The following is a 26,543-nucleotide window of genomic DNA, read 5'->3' on the forward strand; positions in this document are numbered from 1 at the left end:
AAAAAAAATCACTCAACTAATATACATATTTTAACACATTCTTGAAGCTATTCACATTTAAATTGCTGACTCTCCAAGTCATAAAAGAACGCTCGACTAATATGTATTTATACTGATTTCAACACATTCTCACCGTCCAATCGTCTGATTTTCAATGTTGTAATTTTTTAACGGTTCTGATCAAGTATCAAACTCATGCATGCTGATGCTCCTACATGTGCTAGGAATAGATTGTTTAAGACAATATATAAGGGTTGAAAAAACAGAGGCGAATTCTATTGTCATTGATGACCAATCTGCCGCTTACTTTGATGCCATATAAACTATAGTAATTGGAACGATGGGTTCTCTTATATTTGTCATCAACTCTTCTCATATTCTGTCTACTCTGAACTTTTATCGTTTGGATAATAAGATAAGATGAAATGAGTTAAGATGATTTATAAATAGTAATTAGATTATTAGTTGAAATTAAATTAGATGAGATGAGATGAGATGGTTCACCTCTATATCCAAACAGATTTAAATAATTGAGATTTTTTTCAGAACTAAAAACAATTGGCATAGTTATTTTTTCTTTTTTCAGATATTAAATAATCTTTCATTTTTCTCCCTTTCCACCAAGTATGAAACTAGCTTTTTTTTGTGGGTTAGGAGGGGACTGAGTTCTTGCCATGATGTTTTTTTTTTTTTTTTTAATCCCTTCTTTGTTTCAGGTATCAACCAGTTTTTTTCCAAGTTCTCCTACGATCAACTGTTGAGTACACTGTTTTCTAGATTTGATACCAAATCACTTGCATTTAGGATTCAAACTCCTAATTTTTAATGCTTTTCCATGGCATTCCAACATAAGTTGACCTTTTTAAAAAAAAAATAGTAAGAAGAAGGATAATAATAAAAATAAATAAATAAATAAAAAGGATAGGGCAGTGGAAGGTCCAATAGCTCTTGGATATGATGTGTAGGGACGTTGACATTAGGTTGATTTTGAGCTATACGCACTATTTATGACATGATAACTATTAACAGTGGAGTCACGTCCAAATCCAATAGATTAGTTTCGTTTGAAAGTTAAATTTATTTTAATTCATTCTAATTTATTATTATAATTTTTTTAAATTTTAATATAAAATATAATAAATAATTTAACTTTTCAAATCTCAAAATAATAACAATATTTAAAAATAATATTCTAACAATATCAACTCAACTTATTTCAAAATCCACTAAATTGCCTAAAACCTTTAAAGTCAACGTGTCGACAAACGAGACGCGCGAACTTGTATTTGTGCACACACGTTATGACTAATTTCCTTTTCTTTTTCTATATATTTTTCTGGTGTCAATTTCAGATATTATATGAGCAACTTGATGAGATGACATGATTCGGCACTTCTTGCAATTCCAATTGTGCGTTGTGATGGCATTTTCTCTGCATATTTTCCTAACACTTGGTCTCAAAAGTTTACGATGTATAAAAAGATTTTATTATTTATTTTATAGTTAAATATTTTATTACATATGAGTTAAATTCACTCTTAATAAATAAGTCTAATACGTGAAAAATATAATTAAATAGATAAAACGTGGAATCAAAGTTTCAAATTCATAACCTTTGTTCTTATATGTGAAATCATAATTTGTCTTAAAAACTTAAAATAATTAAAAGAGGTCAATTTTATTAGTTAATTTATATTTGACCATTAACCATGTTATTTAGGCCAATCTAAAAATACTCAAAATCTCTATCAATTTGAAGACCGTGATGCAAAAATATAATGTTACCTGAGTGATTTAGGGAACAGTGAAAGAAAATGAAATATACAATAGACATCAAAATAATAAAAATTGTCATAACACCTTTCCTTTTTGCACCTTTCTATCCATTTTTCTCGTAACTTGACAAGAGAAAATTTGAATAAATGTAATTATATCAAATAGGTGGGCAAACCATTTATATGAATTTTAAGCCACGTATGGATTTATACTTAACATTAGTTAATCTGATAATTGGAGCTCATTTAGGTCTCATTTGTTTTTACAAATTAGTTGAATTGAGATGGGTTGTAAAAACAAACGAGACCTTAAGTTTATTGTGAAATACAACAGGTTATTTCTCCTATACAAAAGCTCTTACATTCTTTTAAGAAAATGTTAGCGCACCAACATCCATGTATGGACTGGCACAATAATAAAAACTATGTATGACGCTATAAGAGCCATATAATAAGAGAATAACTTCAGGTCAGTCTAATAAACCTCAAATAACAGCCCTCTAATGAGTTGTTGACAAATAGACTCCATGACCCTCCTCACTCAATCAAAGTCGTCGATGTCGACCCTACATGAAACCACACACCCCATAACCCCCTCTCCCCCTCCCCCCTCTCCCTCATCTCCCATCCTCTCGCATGAAATCCACCGAAGAGAAAATAACTCCCAGACCTCCCTTCCTTTACTCTACGTTAAATCCTAATTCTTCAACCAAATAACGAGTTGTTTCTGTCAAAAGAAAAAACTTATCTTTAATGTCTATAATTCTGGCTGAATATGAACCAAAACAATAAGACAAAAAACTAAAAAATGAAAAATGAAGGAACTGTTAAGAAAAAAGAGAAGGGTAAATAAACAATTCAAATTTCTAAGTAATTGTCGACAAAAGTATTAACAGGTCTCAGAAAACCCACGCAAAGAAATGAACATGCAACCTTTGAAAGATGAATTTCAATAAAAAAGATACTTATTTTAATCTAAAAAGTAATTTGTTCCAGTAGAAGTAGTGCTTCCTTGAGTTCCCCCTTTTCTCCATTTGCAGGCTGCAATAGGACAACAATATGGCTTGGCTAGGGTGGTGGCTTAGACAAGACAAAGGCTAGGTTGTGCTTTTGCATTTGATAAAAAAGCTCATAGCTTTGTATTTGACTTGAGAGAGAGAGTTTGGAAACGAAGGAAAAGTTGGATGGCAAGTAGGGGAGAGATGGCCTGGGAGAAGAAGAGAGGGAGAGTTGAAAAAAAAAACTCCACGTTTGTTATTTAGTAACCGGCAGAATAGGCGACGACAAAACATGTGCCTATTGTGATGGTGGCAACAAAACACGTTGGTGACACAAAACATGGCGGTGGGTGACGGAACTTGCAGCAGCGGTCTAAAGTTTGTGAGGGTCAAAGACTCGAAATATGTTGTGGTTGTGTTTTCTGCTAAAATCTTGATTTGATCTAGTGTATTGATCATGTATGGCTTTTGTGTGGGCTTGCTTACATGGAAGAATTGTATTGAATGTTGTTGTTGCCTTAACATCAGTATGACCTTTGCAAAGTGAAGTCCATCTAATAAAGATACCGAAGGAAATGAACAACCATTGCTCTCATCTCTAAGAGCATAATGCCTATATATATATATATATATATATAGTTTAAGAATATAATGCCTTTGTGTGTGTGTGTGTGTATATATATATATAAAACAAAACTAGGTCTTAAAATATAATTGGATCAAAGGACAAGCTTGTTTGGAAATAGATTATATTCTAAAATTCTCATCTCATCTTTTTTTCAAACATAATCCAAATACAAAATTTTCAAACTAATCATTACAATTTTTCTAAATTTTCAAATAAAAAATAATTCAACTTTTTCAAATTTACAAACAAAAATAATATTATAAAAACTATATTTTAACAATATTTTAACTTTATAATATTTTTTATTTAACTTTTTTTCTCCTATTTTTCAAAACCTAAAAAATACTTAATTTAAATTATCTCAGTACTATTCACAAATTATCTTACTACTATTTATAAAATTATCATTTTATCTCACACCTCAAACGAACCCTAAGAGTAGGACGTAATTTCTCAGTGGAAACTTTGAAGAAATTATATTTTCACCCTCGACTATCATTTATTCAATTAGACTATAAAAATTGATAAAATACGATTTGAATCATCAGTCTTGTAATTCATATATTGTTGTATATCTGATTGTAAACATGGATGAAAATAGAATTTGTAGCACAATCTCAAAGAGCCAGATACCGGTCGAGATATAAATTCTTAAAATTACAATGGTTTAAAATATGAAAATTTCAATTTTGATAGTCGCAAATTGAAAAAGCGGATGATAGGTAGGGATACAAATGCAAGTTTAAAAAAACAAGTTTTTTTTTAACCTGCGTCCGAGTAGTGGTAGTAGAGTAACTTCAAAACGGTACGATTGATTGAGAGAGGGAAAGGAAACTGAGCCGAAAAGACGAATGGCGGCCTCTGAAATTAACCCTAGAATTCTAGAAATCTAACCCAACTTTAACCGCGATCTTCAACCCGAGGTGAAACTGATTTAGGCGGGAAAATCCTCCAGAAAACTTGCACGGCACGAATCCTTCAGCTCCCTCTCTTCATCAATCCGGTACTGCACAATTCTTGTTCCCCCTCCAGCTTCGCTTTTTAAAAGCTACCATGATTAGCGGTCGCCGGACCCGTGCTTCGACGAAGAGCGAGGCCGTCGGGAAAGATGTGCTCCCAGTGGCGAAAGACGGAAGCGCGGACCAGCCAGTCGTAGTTCTGGACGATTCTCGTTTCGAATCGGAGGTTGCAAAACTACGTGGACGATGGGAACTAGCCTCCGTTTTCAATTTCCTCAGCGTAAGATCACCTCCTCCTTCTCTTAAATTGTAATTAAAAATGTACGTTATTTCTGACTTTGAGAGTGAGAGAGAGAATGGAGGACTTTATAGATAGAGAGAGAGGACAACTGAACGTGACTCTGTTTACAGGTTTTTGAGCCAGTGATTGGAACTGATCTGAAACTCTCAGCGGAAGAGATTGAGACGGGTTTAATCAAGACTAACAGATCAAACGCTCAGCTTCACATTGCACTTTTGAAGGTTCTCCATTATTTTTACTATCATGCATGTCTATATTAGCTTCATTGCTGGAAGATTCATTATTGTCAGAACTATCATTGAAATAGATGGCATCTCTACTATTGCTTATCTGCGCTGAGTGAAATATCTGCTTGCTTATCTGATGGTATTCATATCGCGATCAGTTTCATAAGATGAAAGAGAAGAGGTTGTTTGGGTTCCTCTTTCTTAGCGTGACTTCCTTTTTTGTCCTTCTCGAACCAGTTGAGTGGGATCATAAAATTCGCGTGATTTGGAATTCATGGCAGTGGTAAGTATTGATGGAAATTGGGACAACCAATGCCTTGGACAAATTGTATATAGTACAGACGACGGAAGGTATTTTGAGATATCCTGTAATGAATCTGGTTTTATGATATAACGTTTTCTTTTTGGAGTATAGCTTCACACATCGAAAATATGGAACTAAAGTCAAAAGAAAAAAAGTCAAACAAAGTATTGTAACAGAGAAGAAAAGTTAGTTAGAAATTTAGTTAAGTTAGTCATTCTATTACGTAATTAGCTTTCTATTAGAGGCTGATATAAATGCCTTGTAAAGCTTTGTAATTCAATTCATTCAATACATTTTGTTCATTCTCTCCTTTCATTGAATTCTTAACACCTGTAAGGCTGTAATGAATCTGGTTTTATGATATAACGTTTTCTTTTTGGCTTGGATTTATGTTGATACGTACTCAACATAGTAGTAACACTGGGGCAAGCCAATGAAGTATAACGCTAATTGTTTAAGAGAAGTATTCTGTTTTAAGATGATTCTTACTCTTCATAAACTATGATGCAAGATGAATAGTTTGAGCAGGATGCGGATGGTAGTTTTTTTTGTGGGGTATATTGCTATATTCAAGCTAGGCAGTATAGAAAATAATAAGTTGTAGCTAATTCCAAATGTGACAAGAACCAAAACACTCTAGGTTTGATTACTTATTAAAAGAAGTCCGGTTTTGGTTTCAAGATCTCTATTATCTATAGCAAACTTTTTTTTTTTATAAGTATTATCTATAGCAAACTTGGACACTTCTCAATTTTTCACAGAGTTCTTCAGATTTTCCATCCCTTTAATCTCATTTACATGGCCCGAATTCTTTCCAGGGAATACCACCTGTAAGTAAAGTATTGAATGGTTCTGATGCATGGGTGACTGCACTTTGTAAGAAACTTGCTATGTGGTGGCCATGGGTAAGTTGTCACGGCAATCATGCTTTTGTGTACCATTCTTATCCCCTTTATAAAGAGGATGCCCTAACAATTTGGACCCTTTCTTTTCTCTTATTGCAGGTATCTGAAGGGAAAGTTCCATTAATGGCAGCTAAGGGGTATTTAATCATGCATTTCTCATGCTTAATTTGACGATGTTTATCTGATGCCACTTTCTGAGGTCAAAGTATTTTTCTGCTGTTTCTTGTGCAGGGAGGAGATATCCAGATACAAAGGACTTGATCCAACAGATCGTTTATTGATCTTGAAGGCACTTTGTGAAGTCCGAGCTGATGTGATACATCCTGCCTTTTCTTATTTTTATTTTTTCTCTAAATTATTTACAATTATTCTGCATGCTTTCTAACTAGTGATTCTGTAACCTTTTCTGTTGTTTGCAAACAAATGGTTATTTGTTTCCTTTTCTCTTTACAATATACTTTTACTTTCAATTTGCCACCACTTTTCCTTTCTTTTCTTTTTTCCTTTCTGGTTAAGGAGATTTTTAAATGAAAAGTATGTTGGATGTATTTTCATAACCCATCTTTTTTGTTCACAGCAACAAGATGTACTCTCTTACATAAATGATGCTTTAAAACAAGGAAATCAAATGTCTTGTTTTCGCAAAGATAAAATAGGAGGAGATGGAAGTGGGACTTCCTATTGGTAAGTTTTATATATATTATGAATTATACATAATTATTATAATGATTGGTATTGATAGTTCTTACCATGTTCATGGTAGGTACGATGGGAACAAAACTATTGGTCATAGATTATACAGGGAAGTAAACATATATCAGTCAAAGAGGAATTCTAATGGTAAACGATGTTTAACCCCACCAACTATCAGTTTTCAATGGGAAACTATTGCAACCAGTCTTGAGGAATTTCGTAAAGTTGTGGTAAGCCTGAATTTTCTGTTTGTCATGGGCTGAGGCCCTCAATTCACTTTGTCTATTGCTGGCAATATCAGGATGAACTCTCATGTAGCAAAGTCGTAGCAGAAGTTGATGTTGGTAAGACAATTGAAACTGATGCAATTCCCGTTCTCGAGAAACTTCAGAAGGTAAAGTAAATTTCTCCAGTTTAAAGCTTGTGCAGTCATTCGTTCTTCATGTTGATTATGACTAGATTTGTTATTATATTCCACAGAATAAAGAAAGGGCACTCAAACGAAAGCAAAGGCAAGATATGCTCCTGAATAGTTTTAGTAATCCTCATGTTACTGGAATTACTCGTTCTTGTCGGACTCGTAATCCTATCAGCTACACATTTGGTACGATGTAAATTTAGTTATTGTTGCTTACATTATGCTGTTCTTGATGAGGTTTTTTCAGATGTCTTTTGTTTAAATATTTTCCTTGAATTTAATTTCTTTTTCGTACTAATGGAATGCTTTTGATTTTGGAAATATCATGCAGATGAATATGATCGGGCCATTGATGAGGCTATACAACTAACAAAGTAAGAGAGAAGGAACTTTACTATAACATTTATAAATTAATTATTTACATTGTTAGCTATGCCCCGCTATTGATCGAGTTAGACGCAGTGAGGTGGTTCTTTGCACACTTTTTTTGTGAACTTTTGTTTTTTTGAAGCTAGACCATTCTTTTTTGTGCAAAGTTTTTTTCCCCAGTCAGCTAGGACTTTTAGTTCATTACATGAGAAAAAGACAAGTTGCTAGGTTTTCTTCCTGGCTACATCTGATCATGTTGGCAAAGTTTCCACCTTCCCTTTTATAGTGGACACAAGAAATTGGACATGTTGAAGACAGATCCTGTGACCCTCTTAAATGGCACTAAAACTTCCCAAAGATATGCTGTCAGAGAACACATTGTAGAAATTTCGTAGTCTACTGGACATATTTGCTGATGGTTGCCATGTCATGATAGGGCTGAATTGCTCCTGAATTTGGCTGGCTGATGGATATGGACACGCGCGCGCACGCGCGCGATTGGTCTCATGGATAAATTTACCATCCCCTTCATTAGTTAGGAGAAACGTATCTGTAGAACTGATCCTAGTCATACTTATATATATATATATATATATATATATATATATATATAAAGAACTGATCCTAGTCCAACAGAGACTTCCAAGAGCAATCTATGAGGATATATGGCCGGATACAAAAGCTAATGATTAATGCTGCATCAGCCAGTGTCCCATGTCATGAAATTTCTTTTAATTAAATCTCTATATTTTTCCATGGATGATGCACGAAGGGATAATTAATCAACAAAAAGGGCAAGGGTTATGGATTGTTAGGCTGGATTCAGTTGCATTGAGACTACTGGGTTTCGATGATAAACATAGCAGTGCAGGTAAACATGAAACTGTTTACTTGCATCTTGGTTTGTTCCCCCTCGCCAAGTAGAGCATGAAAACAAACACCCTATCATGTAAACATTACATTTTTGGAGGTAACTCCCCCAAAATAAAAGGATTCATAAATGACAAGGCACTTGTTTTCATTGCATTTTTTGTCTTATGCTTCATGAATATTCTCTATTACTAAACATGTTTCTATTGCTCTTTTGCTTCATAAATATGCTTGGAGTTAAGATGCTCTGTAACAGAACTATCTTTTCCTACTTGATTCGCTTGCAAATTCCATTATATGAGAGGGATTGATCTTTCTTAATTGTGATGATTCAGAAAGGGGAAAGCTAGTCTTGAGCAAAGTCCAGAAAGGGAGGGTGCTGAGCATGGAACAAGGAATGGGAATGGGGGCCAAGAAATGTACACGGGCTCAAAAGAAAATTCTGGTGAAAGAGGCGACTCCATGGATAGTGACATCGAAAGTGACGTGCTTCAAGAAGTTGGTATTGACGATGAGAATGAGGATGAGGATTATTATGGACAAAAGGTTGATATTGACGATGATGGTTGTTGTGACTTGGGATATTCTGAACCGGACAGGAATCGTGCAACACTTGATTCTCAGAAGGCTAATAATGATTTCTGTACCCAGAAGCTTGAGGAGACGAGACTGACCGGAGCCACAGCACATGCTGACGTGAACACCAGGGGCTTGGGTACAAAGAATAGGTTTAGACAAAGACCCACCCGTAATTCTGCCCTTGACTCTATTGTTATACCCGATTCAGATGATGAAAATGTACCAGAAAATACTAGGGAGTGTCGGGAGATGAATGCTTTTCCCCAGACACTACTGACCCAGAACTCAGAAGAAGGAAGTCAGTGAGCCGAAAAAGACTTGAAATATTATCAGACCTAAGATGATATTCCAGGAACTGGAAGTTTATATTATGGAGGGGAATTTTGAAACAATACGTTTTGTGAAAGTGAGGGTAATGCTAACGTACGTGTTCTCTCTCCCCCACAACCTTGCATCTTGGAATTTTTACTCTGCAGCCTGACTTCCAAGATTTTTGCTGCTTTTTAAATGCTTGAAAGAAAGATGGTCCATACAAGGTCTTTAGTTTGGAGATCAATCAGACCGCTTTATACATCCTCCAACTTGTTTCTCTTATTTAACTTTCGATATCTTCATCTCTGCTGACGAAAAATGTAACGACGCATTTGTTCTCCTACTAGGATGGAGGTATATTTCGTAGATTAAGATTTTCTATAATTTTTATTAAGATTTTCATCAAAAATAAAAAGAGCTATCAAACTGAGCCAGAGCCATACTCGTTCCTTTTTTTAAACAAAAAAAAAAAAAAAGATTTATTTTTTCAAGTTGGTGTGTATAGCACATCATATACATCATTTAAATAGTAAAATTTGATTTATAAGATTTAAATTTTAAAATATATATTTCAAATCAAATTATGTCATTTAAAAACTTTATTAATATAAAATTATAGTTAAAGACATGTGGTTTGATTCACATAATTTTCAATTTCTAAAATAGAAGTTTGGAATTCAAAACTCCCCTCCCCCAACTCAAAAAAAAAAAAAAAGAAAAAAGATAAATTATGTCATATAAAAATATATTTCAAATCTAATTATTTATCCCTCAAATCGAGCTTTTGAAAAAATATTGAAACTAAAAAGTACTTTGAACCTAGTCCGACCTATAATTTAATTTGTTGTGTAATGAAATACGCACAATATTTTTTTTAAGAAAATTTTATTTTTAAATCAGTGTGTTTCTATTAAAGTGTTTACATGAAATAATTTAATTTAAAAAATAAATTTTAAAATTTGAATTAATCTTACAAATAAAATCTGATCAATTGAGAATATAAATGATATACTTCACACACCAACTTAAGAATAAAATAAACCTTAATTATTAAAAAATACTTTAACCACAAAGATATTATACAAAAATAATTTCACAAACTAACGTGATTTATATAATTCGTCAAATTGTAAAATTACTTTTAAGAAGCCTCAATTTGGATTGAAAATTTATCTCAACTCATCTAATCATTACAACTTTCTCAAATTCCTACACAAAATATAATAAATAATTTATCTTTTTCAAATCTCAAAACAATAATAATATTAAAAAATAATATTCTAATAATATTTTATTATATCATTTACAAATCATCTAAACTTATCTCTAAATCCAAATGGAGTTAAGTTTGACTGAATACCATGATGTTGGTTTAAAATTTAAATCTTGCAGATCAAATTATGATATGTAAAATCTAGATGTCTGTCTAGTGTAAAGATCTTCAAATAACACTACTCTCTTTATAATTCCTGCGAACTTCATTGCCCGGGGGGGAGGGGACTATTACTGGAGAAATGCCTTCGGATGGTTTCCACCTTTGCGGGAAACAAAATTGATTTAACGCCCTCATCCATCCTATGCTCTTATTGTCCTCTCTCACACGGTATTTGGCATCGGGTAAAAAGTAAAAACTTCTATCAGCATAATTACAAAATCTGGGCCATAATTTAAAATAAATCTAAGAACTACGTAACGTTTAATAACCAAAAACGTTCCCCATAAAATCATCCCCATCGCTACTGAATGATTCAACCAATTCGCTATCATCCTCATCCTCATCACCCTCGGTCACAATCTCCAGTAATCCCGTTCCCCCTTCCAGCATGAAATCTCCATCACCGTCGTCGTCGTCGTCATCATCAAGGTCACCAACACTATCATCATAATCATCATTACTCATATCATCAGCATCACTATCACCATCCCCATCAAGATCTGGGCCCAGTAAGGAGTCCACATCAGCATCATCATCATCATCATCCTCATCTTCCTCCTCACTCTCGGCATCATCAGGATCAGAATCGTCATCTGTTGGCCTTCGACGTCCAATTTCATAAATCCTAGCTGAAGAGTACATCTCATCTTGGTCATCCATCGTAATCAACCCTACAAAGGAATCTGTCGGCTCTTTTGCAAAGTCAAGGACACAACGATCTACAGGTATAGTGGAAATGTCAGAGTAGTTGACTGCATCCACCGTGCGAAAGGCAGCAAAGAGAGGATGCTTGACTCGCCGTGTGTGAACTGCTGACATTACATCCTCAAGATTTCTCCGTAGTATTGCATAAATTACATCTCCACGTGCATTAAATGTTACCATCGTTTGGTCTAATGAAGGTACACTTCGGAGGAGCCTAAACTTCCGGAGATCCCAAACCTCCGAGTTTATAATTACCTGTCAAAATGAAAATTCTGTATTTGAGAAGAATCACAGAAAGGAGGAGGGGGACAGTTTCCAAAACTACGTGGATGTGAACAGAACTTCATGCAAACAGTATTGTATTTTAAAAAAGCAGGAAGTGGGCTTTTTATTTTTATTTTTTTATGACCAACTTATCCTCCCTGCATAACGTACATACTTGAATAAAAACAATCATAAGTAAAAAGAAAAACCAAGTGCTCGGATTTGGGTTTAAAGCAAACCCAATTGTTCAAAGGAAAAAATATTTAGAGAATCTTGTCTTTGTTTTTTTCCCTCATATATTGAACATAGGATAACGTAGATAAAAGGAATGGAAGACGATTTTTCTGTAGCGATGAAGAGTTCAACAGGTTCTCAATCATATGATGATCAAATAAGAACAAGGGCTCTACATACCTCGTTCCCAGCTGGATGAAAGCCGCCACCTCCATAATCTGTAAATTGATCAAAGCGATGAACATGACCAGAAACCCGCCGATCCCACAGGACCCCGTTCCATAGCAGCATAGCATCTGAAGGGCTGAAGTGTATGAGAGAATATATATGCCCCCGGCCTGTAGAACTTGCAGACGTGTCTGATAGCTTTGATTCCAACTGGCAGGTCTGGATATTGTAGAGGAGAATTTCTCGTGGAGAGGGCTCTACTGTCAAGGCTGCAAAAATGCTTCCAGAGTTGCTAAACCTTGCAGCTTTACACCCTTCAAATGGATGCATTGGTCCACCTGAGATTGAAGATGCATCCCACAACCTTACATCCTGGGAGCTCGACGAAAGCAGCAGCTGTGTCTCACCAGAAAGATAGGATTCAACAAATGTCAAAGGAGACTGATGGCTTGTGCAGCTCTCCAGCACGTTGTTACTGTTAGAGTCAAAAATTTTGAGCTCTCCAGAGTGGCTGCCAACTGCAAGACGGGAAGAGTCCCCAAGAAAATCAATGCATGTCAAAAGTGCACCAGCATCATCCCTACAAGTTCTCCAAGGTCTAAATCTACTATAAACAAACTGGCGATCTCTTCGATTTCCATGTACCCCACCATATATACTTCTGAACTCACGTGTACCAAGTCGAGCTGTTACATTTGATGGGGCATCAAGGCTTCGTTTAGGTTCAGGACAGACATGTGGATGCAAGAGAGAGAGTGGTGGAAGAGTGGTTATAGGGGCAGGGCATTGGCGATGCTGGTGCTTCAGATATTGAACAACAAGAGAGTCTAGAGTTAGCCTCTCTGTGCTGCTGGGCTGGGGATCATTTAAAAGCTCAAGTTGTGAGGATGGTGTCACCTGACCTATATGGGGGTTACCGTAATGGTTTTCATCCATATAACCTGCCAAGCCACCAATTGGCGTTGATTGCCAATGCTGATCTCTAAGGTTAGAAGTTGGTGTAGAAAGTCCAATATTATCAGTCAGTAGATTGCTTTTACGAAGACTACTGGGTGTAGGACAAACTGGAGACTGAGGTCCTTGCTCACCTGTGTGGAGTCGCCTTCCGGAGAACGAAATCGACCCAACATCCTTCAACTCTGATAGTTTTCGCTTCATTGGCAATATAATAGGAGTCTTACATAGGGATTCTGTATCAAGATTAGGTTTCGTGAAGGACTCTGATTGAGTTTCTGCAGCAATTGCATGAGCAGAAGATTGTTTTGAAGAACTGAAGACTTTCCTGGCAGATACCGACTGGGAATCATGGAATTGCAACTGATTTCTTGAGTGCAAGCCAAAACTAGGTGAGAAAGCTAATAGTTTTTTCTTTGAAGAAGATACATTTGAATCAAACTTCAAGCTTGTATCCTCATCTCGTGTGCTAAATTTAGATTTCTTAGTGAGAAATCCACAAGGGGCTCGACCAGAGGGCCATTGGAGTCGAGTATAGGGAGCTTCTAGGGTGGAGGTTTGGTGAGCAAGAGATGATGGGGCTGCCAAGGACGGCAGAGGAGTCAACTGGGCCTCTTTCAACAGTGCCGTAGCAGTTGCACCCAAACCAGATGCCTGTAGGTGTTCATGGATTAGAAGTAAAAGTTCCCTGGGAGTTTCGTATGCATAGACCACAAGACAGAGTCAAAAGGTGGAAATTAGTAGAAAGAAGTTGATAGTTAATATAGACAATCGCACTGAACAAAAAATCTAAAACTACCTGGAATGGTAAGTAATAGGCGTAGCAGCAGCTATAGCTGCTCTTTCTATGCGCCTCAAAGTAGGGGTGGCGGCATCAGTAGCTGCTAGCGTACTTGCACGGCCTGAATTTGTCACAATCTGCAAAAGAGAATTCTAATGTTCAGCATTTTTTTGCTTGCTTACAAGGACATTCAACTTGAACTCCTGACCTCTAGGTACCTCTACTCAGCTTGAATTTTTTTTTTTTTGTGGCCCCGCGGGGGGGGGGGGGGGGGGGGGGGGGGGGGGGGGGGGGGGGGGGATACTTACCGCTATCAGTTCAATTGCGGCCTGGGAAAGCTCGACTTGCCACCTGCCTTGCTCAGTTCCAGATGTTTGGCCGCCTGAATCTCGAATTAGTTCTGATAGCTTTTTTCCAACCTAGAACACCAACTCGCACTTATTAACACAGTGATGATTTATGTCCACTTATACGCAAATCTCCCAGAGTAATTAACATACCCAGGAACTTATGACTTAAAATCAGAAACACAGCAAACTTTTTGAATTTGGCAAAGTATAAAATTGTTTTGTTTTTCAATTTCATTTTGCATCCCCAAACTATCACCCAATTTTCAAATTTCACACCAAACTACAAATACCAACAATTCACTACCCCAAAATGCACCATCCCTCCCATTATCGCATTAGATGACAAAATCCTGAAAATTTTCAGTGAACTCTCTGCTGAAGTTTAATAAAAATAATAATAATAAATAAAAAAAATGCCGGGTGATGGCCAGCCACTGCATGGCCCATGAGTGCCCTGGACAATTGGTGTCCACCATCTAGCAATTTTTTAGAAGTTTTTTATTAATTTTTCAGTTTTTTTTGTTTTAAATTAAAGGTAAAATGTACTTTAAACTTTGCAGCAAGGCCTTTTTAGACAAATCACTTGGTGGCTCTACGTTAGGTCAGAACTAACCTGTCAAATGGACAGTGGGATGCAAATCGAAGGAAATTGGTATTTTGAGGTGGCCAAATTGTTAATTTTGGTAGTTTGAAATGCAATTTGAAAAAACAGAGGTAGTTTGAGGATGCAAAATGAAATTACACCATTTGTTTTCAATTTTTTGCCATGTGGAAAGTGTTACAAAGCTTAAAAAGGTAACTACAGGCTGCATCAAAATTATACATCAGGAACACATCAACCAAGCTACATGGAACTATCAAATAAACAACTAATGTTTCCTTGCAACCATTTGATACCAGGTCAAACAGGGGAGTGAGAGAAAAAATAGATAAACAAATACAAATTTACGTTTCCTTGCCTTGAAGACTCTAGTAATACTGATCCCAGTTTTCTTCTCACTTTTGCAACCAGAAGAACATATTGAGCAAACCATTTGGGTATAACATGCTTATGTTCCATAAAAGACAGTAAAATATTGGCACAGGGCCACCAACGTGATTAGCTTTCATAAGTATAATGCCTCGTTGGTTGAGTGTAGCAATGCAAGTCCAAAAATGAACTCATCTCTGAAAACAGTGAATGATGACTACGGCATTGACTGCCACCTATTTTCTTTGTATGCTGAAATAGTGTAAAACTGGGTATGAACTGAAGCAGCCTAGGATTGGTTCAACTGATTGAGTTCTAATATTATACTTGTGGTAAAAAGATTATTCATTTTACGTAAAGCTATTACTAGTACTTATTTTAAAGAGTCATTCACCTGAAGCTTTGTCAATATATGCGCAATTGTATCATCTCTGGCTAGACCAAGCAGAACTCGGCAAGAGAGGGCACGGAGACAATCAAGAGCAGCAGGAGGTGAATATATGCGTGGCTGGAGGAGATGAAGAAGAACCTTTATCCCATTGTTGGCACGTACAGCCTCTCTTGCTTGACGATACCCTAGTTCCAACTGTGTAGCAAGGCCGGCGCAACCTGCTCCAGCACCTAAAGATATTCTACGATCTCCAACAAGTCCTGAAGTGGCTGTGGCAACAGGAGTTTGTGAAGTGCTACCGATGAACTGTGTACTGACTCCGGTGGCATTTAGCCTATCTGCCACACTAGATTCCCCATTCCGCTCTCTTGAATCACTCTGGCTGGGCATACTAACAGCTCGATCTGAGATATTGCGTTCTGTGTTTCTATCTCTATTCTCCATCGCATGACCATATGGGGTTTGAGAAGAAACAGAATGCTGACCTTGTGCAAGTAAAGGTGGTTTATTGCTGATTGCCGGTGGTGGACAAACAAGATTGACTAACACATTTAGGGCTGGTTGGATGATCTGCAAAGGTACAAGTGAACAATTAGAAAATATGATACGGTAGTGAATGAAAAACAGGCATGATAATATTACCAGAATCTGCTTCCAACATTGACAAATGTTTTTTTTATAAGTAAAATTTTATTAAATAGGTGTAGCCAACTACATAGGGTGTATACAAGAGAAAACACCTAGCTAGGAAGAAGAAACCAGTATCGACAAATGTTACAGAAGAATAATAAAAACAATAGAAAAATGGTTGAATATGTCTACCTCTGGGTCCACATAACTACTAGCACTATTTGCTGCATCCAAAATGACCGCTATACCAACACGATTGTTGCTTAATGTGGCATTTACAATCATCTTGCGGCTGTTGGGTACCAGTGTAACAATGTGCAAAACACCCAATGCATACTGAAGCAAATCATGCAAATAGCGCTCAATGGGTGGGCCTACATACAACAAAAACCAGATATGACAGGAGAATGAAAGAAGTAAAAAGAAGAGAGAAAAGTTAAAAATTGAATATATAATACCTGACACAATTCCAACAAGGTAATATGCCCATTAGAGCTTAAGAACTTCTCAACCACAGGCCAGCGAGTTCTTACAAATGCTGGACCCAGCTTTCGATCCTTTTGTAACTGCAGAAACACTGCATCCATAGCTTCATTACTGATGTCGAGTGGCTTGTAGGCTGCCCTTACACTTGGAGTATTCCGGGCTGTACTTCGATTGTTTTTATTTGGACGGATAGAATCCACAAGCAAAAGAAGGTGAGCTCTAAAATATTGCCGCAAAGCAACGCAGGTGTGATAAGCTATCTGTTTCTCTGATGATGTCAGTACTTCCGCAGGCGAACGATCATTTCGAAAGGATCCTGAACTGGAAAAGCCTAATGCTCCAGTATTTACTCCTGATCTAACTGAGGCAGCATCATTTAAAAGGCCCAGTAATTTGTGTAAACCATCCTGAGCATCAAAGGCATCAAGAACTGCTCGGAAGACGAATGTGGCAGCAAAAAACAAGGCAGCATTTTTTCTAGCTAGGTCCTGACTGCACTCAAGAAGTTGGATAGCTAACTCAACCAACTGGTGAATAACATCTGAGGGAAGAGCGCACACACGTTCCATTATTCCCTGAAAGGTTTTCTAAAAAAGTAAGAACCCAATGGACTGACAAGACAAATGCAATTCTGATGAGAAAATATTAGTGAAAAAAAAACCCAAAAAAGAAAAGAGTTTGAAGCAATCAGACGTAACAAGCCATTACCTGGAGAGAACCAATTGTAAATAAGCAAGAAGAAAGACCAAAGAAGGTTTGAGCATCTCTAGGGACAGCAAGCAGTTTCTGCATGCCACCCCGATCCACAAAAAGCGCAGCGAATTTTCGGTGAGCAGCCAATGCACAGATTAGCTTCATTACATCAGTCCAAAGAATGGCTACTTTTGATCCCTCATTGTGTCTGGAACTCCGTTGAAATAGTGAAAGGCAGACATCGACACCCTTTTCATGAAGTACAGGCCCAAGAACTTCAACATATTCTCCAAGTATTTCAAGGCACTGAATACAGTATTTTTCTCTCAGCTGTGCAAGAGACTCAGAATCCAGGATGAAATATTCTTCAACATCCTCATTAGTTTCTGTCTCTGTACAGTGTGGATTCATTGTCTCATCATTGATGCTATTAGAACTCCTGAAATCATCACATGGAAGTATTATTAGACTATTGTCAAACTAACAAATGATGCTAGCATTCAATAGCAGCACATTGTTATTCAATATTTGTATTACATGCTTAGATACGAAAGTACATACCTTGAAACTTCAATTGAATTAGAAGCATCAATAACAGTGGATGCAGCTCTGGAAGCAGCCAAAACGGCAGCTTCTTCATCACTTGTGCTTTTAAATTCCTAAAAATATAGAGTAACAAAGCATTAAGAAGTAGAAGACTCCATTACTCCATATAATATATGCCAAATGAAAGAAATAGAGAGTATGCTGCATACCTCAAAAGCTGCACTTTTGACAACTTCAGCAGCAGCATCACCTGCTGCTTTGATAGCTTCTTCAGGTGCATTGGCTGCTCTTGCTTCAGCTTCGGCAGCTATAACTGCTTTCTTTACCATATCAGAGATATCTTTACTTCCAACTCTACATTCCTGGAAGCAGTCATCATTATCATCTCTTTCGACAGCTAAAACATCAGATGTGATCCTGCCAAAAGTCTTTCTAGCATCTTTTTTCACATCTAAATGTTTTGAAAAACTCCTATCTTTTGTACTCCGCCCCTGTCCCAATCGACTACCAGATCCTGGTGAGGTTAACACCTGTTCATTCTCTGGACCGCCTTCATTAACCCTTCCCTTGCATCTGGATCTTGCTGATCCACGATTCACTCTGCGTCTTGAGGAATCATCTCGGCCATTGTCGTCAAAATCCCACAATTTTGCCTTCCCATCACGTAATTCTTGACCTTGGCTTCTTACCTCCCCATCAGCATCTACCTCACAGGCATCAACCCTTTGACCCAATGCATCAGGTGGTTCTCTATCATTCACCCAGCACTCTTCTCCATCTCCTTGTCGTACAATGCTTCTATCCTGATCCCTTTCGAGACTTTGTCCATCTAAGGATCTCTCATCTGCTATCCTCAGATCATCTAAATAAGTTGTTTCCAGAGCCTGCCGAACCCTACCCCTACCTTCGTCTCTATCTCTTGTACAAGTAGAACCAGTTACAATCTTGCCCTCTGTTAAATGAGTAGCATCTTTCTGGCTACTTGTCTCTCCAAGTACACGCACGCGAAGATAGCGCATAAGCTTGGCAGACAATCCGGATGTCAAGACATCTTCGACTACTTGACCACCACTGAAATCAGCCCAAAAATGTAGGACATTACATTAGACTATATTATTTGACGTGATGCAAACTGGTATGTAATATAATGCAAGCTAAAAAATATGCATAAGCCATTTACTCCTGGTGCATACCTAGCCAAACAAACAGCAAGAAGTCCGGTAGAATAGCTCTTCAACATTTCATAATTTGAGGCCTTCTTGCTTTTGCAACTGTGATGTTCACCAGGAAATCTGGCAGTGTCATCAATCACCCAATTTTTTATGTTCTCTAAGACGGCTTCTTCAAAAACGTGAGGATACTGCATGACATCTCATTGAATTTATATTTATCACAACTTAAAGAATTAGATAATCAAGCAAAGTAGATGCAATAAAACAACAATCTTACAGTCCAAGTCGGTGAGCAGCTTAAAAGAAGCCTAGCAGCAGCTGCCTGGATGGGGGTTGGGTATCTTGTTTCTGATAAAAACTTTGAAGATATCAATTCGAAGAAATCATCATTTTCCTGAGGACAAGAGGGAAGATTTTAAATAAGCATGTTTTCCCCAAAAAAAGGGGATCAGAAGCGCAATAATCTCTTCATGTTGATTATGAATCTGAATGGAGTTGCAAAGGCGCACAGCCCAGGGGAAGGGGGGTTGCAAGAAGAATGGAGAGAGAAATAACAGTAATTTAACCAAAAAACAACAATAAATCAAGTTCAAGCAGGCAATATTAATTACCCGGATTAAGTTTCCCAGCCGTCCAATGTTATGTGAAGAACGGCCACTATTGGAGGAAGGATCATGCTCTTCCATGTAACTGCTCTCAATACAGACAGAAGCAAAGAACAAAGTTCAGAACTTATCAAGAGCCAAACAACGATGTGGGAATAGGAGAAAGTGCTAAAGGAGCAAACCAATTCACGATAAAAAAATTTTCCCCTTGTAATGCACAGTACATAAGAAACAAACTTGCTAACCTATACAACATTTTTTATCAGTAAAGCAATTTTTATCGAAGGCGAAAAGGGGCACAACCAAGTATACACTATAGAGTAAGTATACAACAAAATAAAGGTGATATTGCTATGTTATAAACCAAAAGAATTTCATAAAAACCAAGATTCAAGAAAATAGTTAAGAGCTAAGTGAATCGAAAGGCAATTGCTTTACACTTTCAAATCTTAAATGAGAACACATTCAAGAACTTCACCAACATCCCTCAGCCAACCAAAAAAACACACGTAAAGTCACTGACAAACACTTTTTTTTTTTTTTTCGTTTTTTGAACAAATATAATGTTAGCGGACCATTGGATCAATAGAACTACACCTCCGGAAACTCAAAACCTTAAGATTTATCATAACCCACCAAAGGGACGCGATTAGAAAAGAAATTAACATTTAAATGATCCTAATTGCGTATTGATATAAAAATATCACGCATAAATACACTCATAACCTTAAAAAAATATATCACTAACCCCAAAATCCACATCTATCGTTTGACGCCTCGGAATTTAATCCAAAACCTTTGATAGCATAGTACAGCCAAATAGAACTGACTAAAAAAGAAATGGGTGGGGCCATACCGGGATTCCTGTGTTTCGAGGATGGAGGCAAGGGCATGGAGGACGAAGGGACTAGGGTTTTCAGGAGAAGAAGTGATCTTCTCCATCAGCTTCTGAGCATTCGCGATCAACTTGTCGTCTTCGTTCCTTGCTTGTTCTTCTCCGTCTTCTTCTCCCTGAGACTGAGGTTGAGATTCCGCGGCAGGAGCCAGAGCTTCGGCTTGCGTTTGGTTCTCTCGGTCGTCCATGGCCACGTCCATATACAATCAGATAGAGATGATTGCTATATATATGTGTGTATCGGAATCTATATACGAAGAAATGGTAATTGGAATGAAAGAAATTTGGAGGCCAATTTGTATGAAATTATGATAACAAAATTATGTGCGTGCGAGCGCCAGTTTTAGCTTCTTTGGTTTTGAAGTTTGGGAGTCGCAGAGCTTGAAACTGAGAGAAACCAACAGAATGTGAGAAAACAAAAGAAAAGAGGAACGCGTCGAGGTGTGCGTTTGGTTAATTATAGAGAGAGAGAGAGAGGTGGGGAATCGGAAAGTTCGTGAAAGAACCGACCCGGTTAAGGTATGTAGCCCTAGGAGCCCCAGCCTTTTAAGTTTTAACTCCTTGGAAGCGTAAGCCCGTTACTGTAATTGCTGGACCAAGTATCATGCACCTCGATTGTGCCGACCCGTTTAACAGTTTTTTTTATAAGGATGTAAGGGGTTTCGAATCAGATTTTTTATTCGGAGAATCAGACCTGTTTAATAGTTTAAATATGTTTTATTGGATGGACAGAGTTTTTTCGAATAAATTTTTTCTAATTATGTCTATTAGATTGTGAGATATATTTTATGTAGAAAGTTCTGATGTATTCTTATATTAATAGGGTATGCTTCTGACATTTTTTTTTTTTTATTAGAGGATGGAGATTTCGAACTCTAGACCTCAATTTTAAAAATTGAAACCTTAACAATTATGCTAATTAGGTCACATATCTTAAGAGTATAATTGATTGCTAAAAAAAATGTGTTTTTCACATGTTCAATGAATAGATAATAATCTAATAAATCAAATTAAAGAAGTTTCATTAGATCTAATTTGATGGATGGGGAGTTGGTGGTGCTAATAAAAAAAAAGTTGGCAAATTTATTTGAATTCTCAAGATCGTTTTCTATCGCATTGTTGCAAATCATTTTTTTTTTTTTTTTTTTTTTTGAGGTCCCGCTGTCAAGTACAATATTTCGAGTGAAAAAAAATATATATTATTTAATGTAAAAAATTTGAATATTTTGATAATTCTAACATGCCATTATACGTGTATGCTATTCAAAATCATTGGTACTAATTACTGATTGGTTTATGCATAATAAATTGAAAGAAGGACCTTCAAGTTCAAGGCGTTTGTTTTTACAATTATTCTTGTCTTATTTAATTATTACAATTTTTTCAAATTTTCACACAAAATAAAATAAACAATTTAACTTTTTTAAATCTCGAAATAAAAATAATATTAAAAAAATATATTCTAATAATATTTTATTCAACTTTCAGCTTTTATCTTAACTTATCCTATCTCAACTAAAAAAACATACGAAGCTAAGTGAGATATTTAGATCATTTGAGCATGTAAACAAAAGCCTGACTTTGAAATGCAATATATATTTAGTTTGCTACATGTATAAATGGACCAAATGCTCGGATGGTTTTCAACATATACATATAATGAAAAATAAATGAAGACAGTATTGTACTATATATAGCAGCAAACTCACAAAATTGGAAAGAAAAGCAAGAACAAAAACAGCAACAAACCAACTGGCTGTTGAAGTGATCCAACTCCACTCAACTCCCCTGCAGCTGTAGGCGTATTGATCATGATCCTAAATTTGCAATCTCCGTCCGACGGGTCTGTTTGTGTGAGAATTGAAAGGTTTGGGAACTTGCAGGCACTCGCAACCTGATTCTGCATCTGATAGTAACTGTTAAATGCATAGGAGATATTCCCTCGAGCATCCAAACGTCCGCATGAAGTGCCATATCCAAGACTAGTGCAATCGGCTTTTGCACAAGCGTAACTGACACTAAGTGCGACCTGTGGATCATCAAGACTAGCCGAGGGGGACATGACACACCATTGCTTGGCCAGATATTGTACATTACTTGCTCCAACCAAACTGTTCGAGCTGGCTGTAAGGCTAAGCTGGTATTTGGGTGCTCCATCGAAGTAAAACAGCCCCCAGTGGCGTTCAAAATTACCTGGCTGAATGCTTTTGGCATCTTCATCTATAAGGCTGAATAAGTAAGCATCTAGGGGACCGGATCTCATTGGTGTCCCCTGCCCGGCATTATAACGGGACATGAAGCCTTGGTTGAACTTCTGCCCCAATTGTATATTTGCGTTTTGATCTCCATCAGTGGGCCAACCAATTTCTCCAACTATTATGGACATGTTTCCATATCCAATTTTCTGCAGGGTCCATACAAGGGTATCATAGTTCGCACTAAACATGTCTTGATATATTCTTCCATCATCATTTATGGGAGATGAATAGCCATCAAAGAAGGCATAGTCAGCAGGAAAACTGGGATTATCATAGAGGCTGATAAAGGGGTAGATGTTGACAGTAAAAGGAGATCCATTATCATTCAAGAACTTAACGATTTGCACCATGATATCGCGGATGTTTGCACGAAAATCACCCTGAGAAGGTATGTTTGTTGAACTCTCGTATACATCACCATTTAGGGTACAGTGACTTTAATCTGATTGCTCAAACCAGCTTTTATAAGGGCTGCCTGGATATTTTGAAGAGCAGGAAGAGTTATTCCTTCGAAGGTTCCATTATACGTTTCCAAGAATGGTTCGTTTCCAACTGCAACATACCTTGCAGAGAATATATGGGAGGTAAATTTAACAGGAAACATAGACTGCACACTAAATAAAACAAGACGAGCAGATATAAGAACCACTGAACGAAGATAACCAGAACGGGTTTGCCTCCAACCTTTCTCATGCTTTTTACAGTTTAGTAAATGTTGTCTGGGAAACTACTCTGTTCGCAAGATGTATTCTCATCAGTATGCTTTTATCCAAAGTTTTATCCAGAGTTTTGTAAAAAGTATCTGGAGCATACATTAACTACTACATTAGGCAAAAGGATACTGAAGTTGCAGTCTTGCTTAACAGTGTTATGAAAAACCAGATATATATCTTACAACTTCACAATGAATTGAGAAGTGGAGAATATATGCCCGACTTTCATAACATTGTTAAATAGCAGGCGTACAAGCGCGCGCACACATACATGTCAATCCTGGAAATATAAATCCCAGTTTTGCAGCAACAAACCAGAAATGAAAGATGTATATTCATGTTGGGTAGGAACTATGTAAGGTTATCCTCATCACAAATTACTTCTTCACCAATTGACTAAGCAAAACAAAATGAAGGCAGCAATCATCAAAAATATTGTAGAGTTAATTCCCCAGTGCAACAACATACACTTTAAAAGCAAACAGAATATATAGTAGAATGCATAGTCTGGAGGGACAGGCTCCATCTATCAACTGAAGTGATAAAAAATAATCTCCAGATGAGGGAAAAATGATGTTGGATAGATGGCACTATAGGAAGGCACACTGTCCATGCCATTTGCCAAATACCCTCAAGGGTTGTAGCCAATAGGATAAGTGTGTGCGCGCGCGCATGTGAGAGGGGGGGGGGGTGGTGGGGGTGTTATTGAGGGCCAAGCTGTGTGACCTATTGAAATGAAGCCACAGGAAGACTACAGCAGTGTCAGGTCAGAGTAGGTCACTCGGATGTTTAGTTTTTGAGCTGCACTGCTGTGCTGACCGCTAGTGTGAAAGTAGTGTTTTTTTTTTATTCACATTTTTTTATCATTTTTAAATATTTTTAAAAATATATAAAAAAATACATCAATACACTAAAAATTACTTCTTTAATCATTAAGCAAAAAAACAAAAAACAAAATTCACTGAACAGTCAAATGGAGCGGTATCAATTGGGCGGCATAGTAGTTTTTTTCTTAGTTTTTTGGGTGAGCGTAAACATCCTAGAAAAAGGCGTTGTCACTGCGTTGAGATGCAAAATAAAGGTACTTAAATCTTCTTCAAACAGTAAGTGAAATTCCATCCGTAGATGGAATACCTAATGATAGTTTAATGTGAAAAAGGAGATCGAAACTAATTTAGTTATTTTTTTAACAAGAAAAACTAAGGGGCAATAAGAATCAAAGATGATCTACATTTCAGAATAAAGGACCACACAAGAACTAGTGTGCAAATAAAAAGAAGTTGTGTGAAGTTATGCAACAGAAGGTGGGCCAACCCAGTCAGTCCTTCATTGCCTACTTGTCCGGCAAGTCTACCTAATTTTCTTTCAATAAGAAGGGTTCACTAAGGTCAAAGGTTCAAGTGCAAACAATGAGTTAGAGCCACATCTCACATCTCCTGATGAAAAGTTAAAGATTTAATCAGTTTCATGTAAGAAAATTTTCGAATATGCGGTGCACAGATCGGGATTTATTTTGTAGGGATGGATCCGAAGTGTCCTGCCTTGGAGAGATTCCCAACATCAAAAAAAAAAAAAAAAATTTCACCATACCAAAATTTATCGTCAGCAAACATGAAAAACTAATATAATTGCTGCGCAGGATAATCGACAAACATTATAAAATATTAAAATGAAGAAGAATGCGCTCCACGTTTAGTGGGGAATCTTACGAGTAAATGAGTTGGCTAGTAGGGCCAATAGCTGTAAAGAACGTGTGCTCAACTGTTTGTTTGGTTTCAGGGGAAAAAAATTAAAATATAGAACTCAGAAAGAGACATACAGGGGGAAGTTTTATCTCAGATTCTCAGTGGAGATGTTCACTGTTATTTCACTGTTATTCCACTGTATTCAGAGGTGCAAGTTTTAGCAATCTGACCAAAGCACACGAATTTAGTTAAATATGCAACCTTTTGTTTGTTCTCGAATTGAAATTCTTCTTCAATTGGAATTGAGGATTTTTCATGAATATCATGTGGTTTGGCAAAGATACATGAAAACACTTTTCAAGCATTTTGTTGCCCCAATAAGTAGCCATGGGTGATAAGATTCATCGTATCACAGCCATCATACCAGGTTGATCTGTTCGATGTAAATAACTAATAAAATCATAAGAACTTCAACTTTGTCAAGTTATACACACAGCTGGAGTTGGTTTCAAAGTTACCTGATGTCTACCCCGTTGGAAGAGACGTGCGCCGAAACATTCTTGGCAACCCAATTCTCAGCTGCTTGCACACTATTAGCCAAAGTATTAAGCATGTCATTAGGAATACCAACCATCACCTGAATCCCTGAATTCCTCAGAGCGTTCAATATTGAGGAATCAGCATCAAAGAGCTTCACTTTCTGAAAACCATTGTCCTTCAGCATCTTCACCACCGTTGCAGCTGGCAGAGGGTGTGTTAACTGGGTTCCCCAGTTAACTCCAATTCCACTAACTGAACCCATAAAAAACACAGTGAATAGCAACAACATGGCGATAAGAACCCCAGCTAAATCCACGCCTTTCAACAACCTCATATTGCCTTTATCAGGGTACGATGCCGATTGCGGTTGGAGGCTGTTGAAAACTTGAAACAACTCAAAACTAGATGGGTATGATTAGTAGATGTTGAGTTTAAAGCAAAGGATTGGCTTTAATACATGGGTCTTGAAATCGAAGTTGGTTTTATCCAGCAACTAGTCAGAGAGGGAGAGAAAGCTAGGGAACAAGGCAGAGAGAATCTTTGCCAAAGCAGCAGCTTCTTTGTTGGGGGGGGGTTATTCTTGATGTCCAATACAAAAAAGTTTTCAACTCAATAACTTATCCAAAAACAGAAATTTTCAACCAAATAAGAGAGTAATCAATAAGGAAACCGGGGGGGGGTTTGGATGGAAAGAAGTTCAGTAAAGCAGAAACAGAAAGGGAGGATTGAA

General features: G+C 37.0%; 3 protein-coding genes across 4 annotated transcripts; 1 reads left to right on the top strand and 2 right to left on the bottom strand.

Annotated features, from left to right (window-relative positions):
- The first annotated feature begins 4,179 nt into the window (after positions 1–4,179).
- LOC121263795 (DDT domain-containing protein DDR4) lies at positions 4,180–9,578 on the top strand. Of its 2 annotated transcripts, XM_041166868.1 has the most exons (12): positions 4,180–4,640; positions 4,772–4,882; positions 6,011–6,097; positions 6,197–6,234; positions 6,329–6,410; positions 6,675–6,781; positions 6,861–7,020; positions 7,092–7,184; positions 7,271–7,394; positions 7,540–7,582; positions 7,864–7,939; positions 8,787–9,578. In XM_041166868.1, exons 1-12 carry the CDS (start codon positions 4,455–4,457, stop codon positions 9,330–9,332), a joined length of 1,653 nt encoding a protein of 550 aa, XP_041022802.1. In that variant the 5' UTR covers positions 4,180–4,454; the 3' UTR covers positions 9,333–9,578. The 2 variants fall into 2 exon arrangements, with proteins under 2 accessions (XP_041022802.1, XP_041022803.1); XM_041166869.1 differs by lacking the exon at positions 7,864–7,939 and having other exon boundaries at positions 4,181–4,640; positions 8,783–9,464.
- A 1,380-nt stretch (positions 9,579–10,958) lies between these two features.
- LOC121262599 (DDB1- and CUL4-associated factor homolog 1-like) lies at positions 10,959–21,056 on the bottom strand. The gene is made up of 14 exons (XM_041165134.1): positions 20,579–21,056; positions 19,729–19,807; positions 19,395–19,511; positions 19,139–19,305; positions 18,155–19,016; positions 17,961–18,058; positions 17,415–17,838; positions 16,684–17,281; positions 16,413–16,594; positions 15,594–16,160; positions 14,188–14,298; positions 13,898–14,016; positions 12,157–13,786; positions 10,959–11,733 (listed from the first exon to the last, which is right to left on the bottom strand). Exons 1-14 carry the CDS (start codon positions 20,815–20,817, stop codon positions 11,035–11,037), a joined length of 5,892 nt encoding a protein of 1,963 aa, XP_041021068.1. The 5' UTR covers positions 20,818–21,056; the 3' UTR covers positions 10,959–11,034.
- A 1,137-nt stretch (positions 21,057–22,193) lies between these two features.
- On the bottom strand, positions 22,194–26,543 carry LOC121262597 (glucan endo-1,3-beta-glucosidase 5-like). Its single transcript, XM_041165130.1, is given in 3 exon segments — positions 22,194–23,299; positions 23,302–23,438; positions 25,792–26,543. Coding segments are annotated over 3 exon segments (1,470 nt in total). The 5' UTR covers positions 26,148–26,543; the 3' UTR covers positions 22,194–22,322.

Source organism: Juglans microcarpa x Juglans regia, chromosome 4S (genome assembly GCF_004785595.1).
Source record: "Juglans microcarpa x Juglans regia isolate MS1-56 chromosome 4S, Jm3101_v1.0, whole genome shotgun sequence".
Taxonomy (NCBI): domain Eukaryota; kingdom Viridiplantae; phylum Streptophyta; class Magnoliopsida; order Fagales; family Juglandaceae; genus Juglans; species Juglans microcarpa x Juglans regia.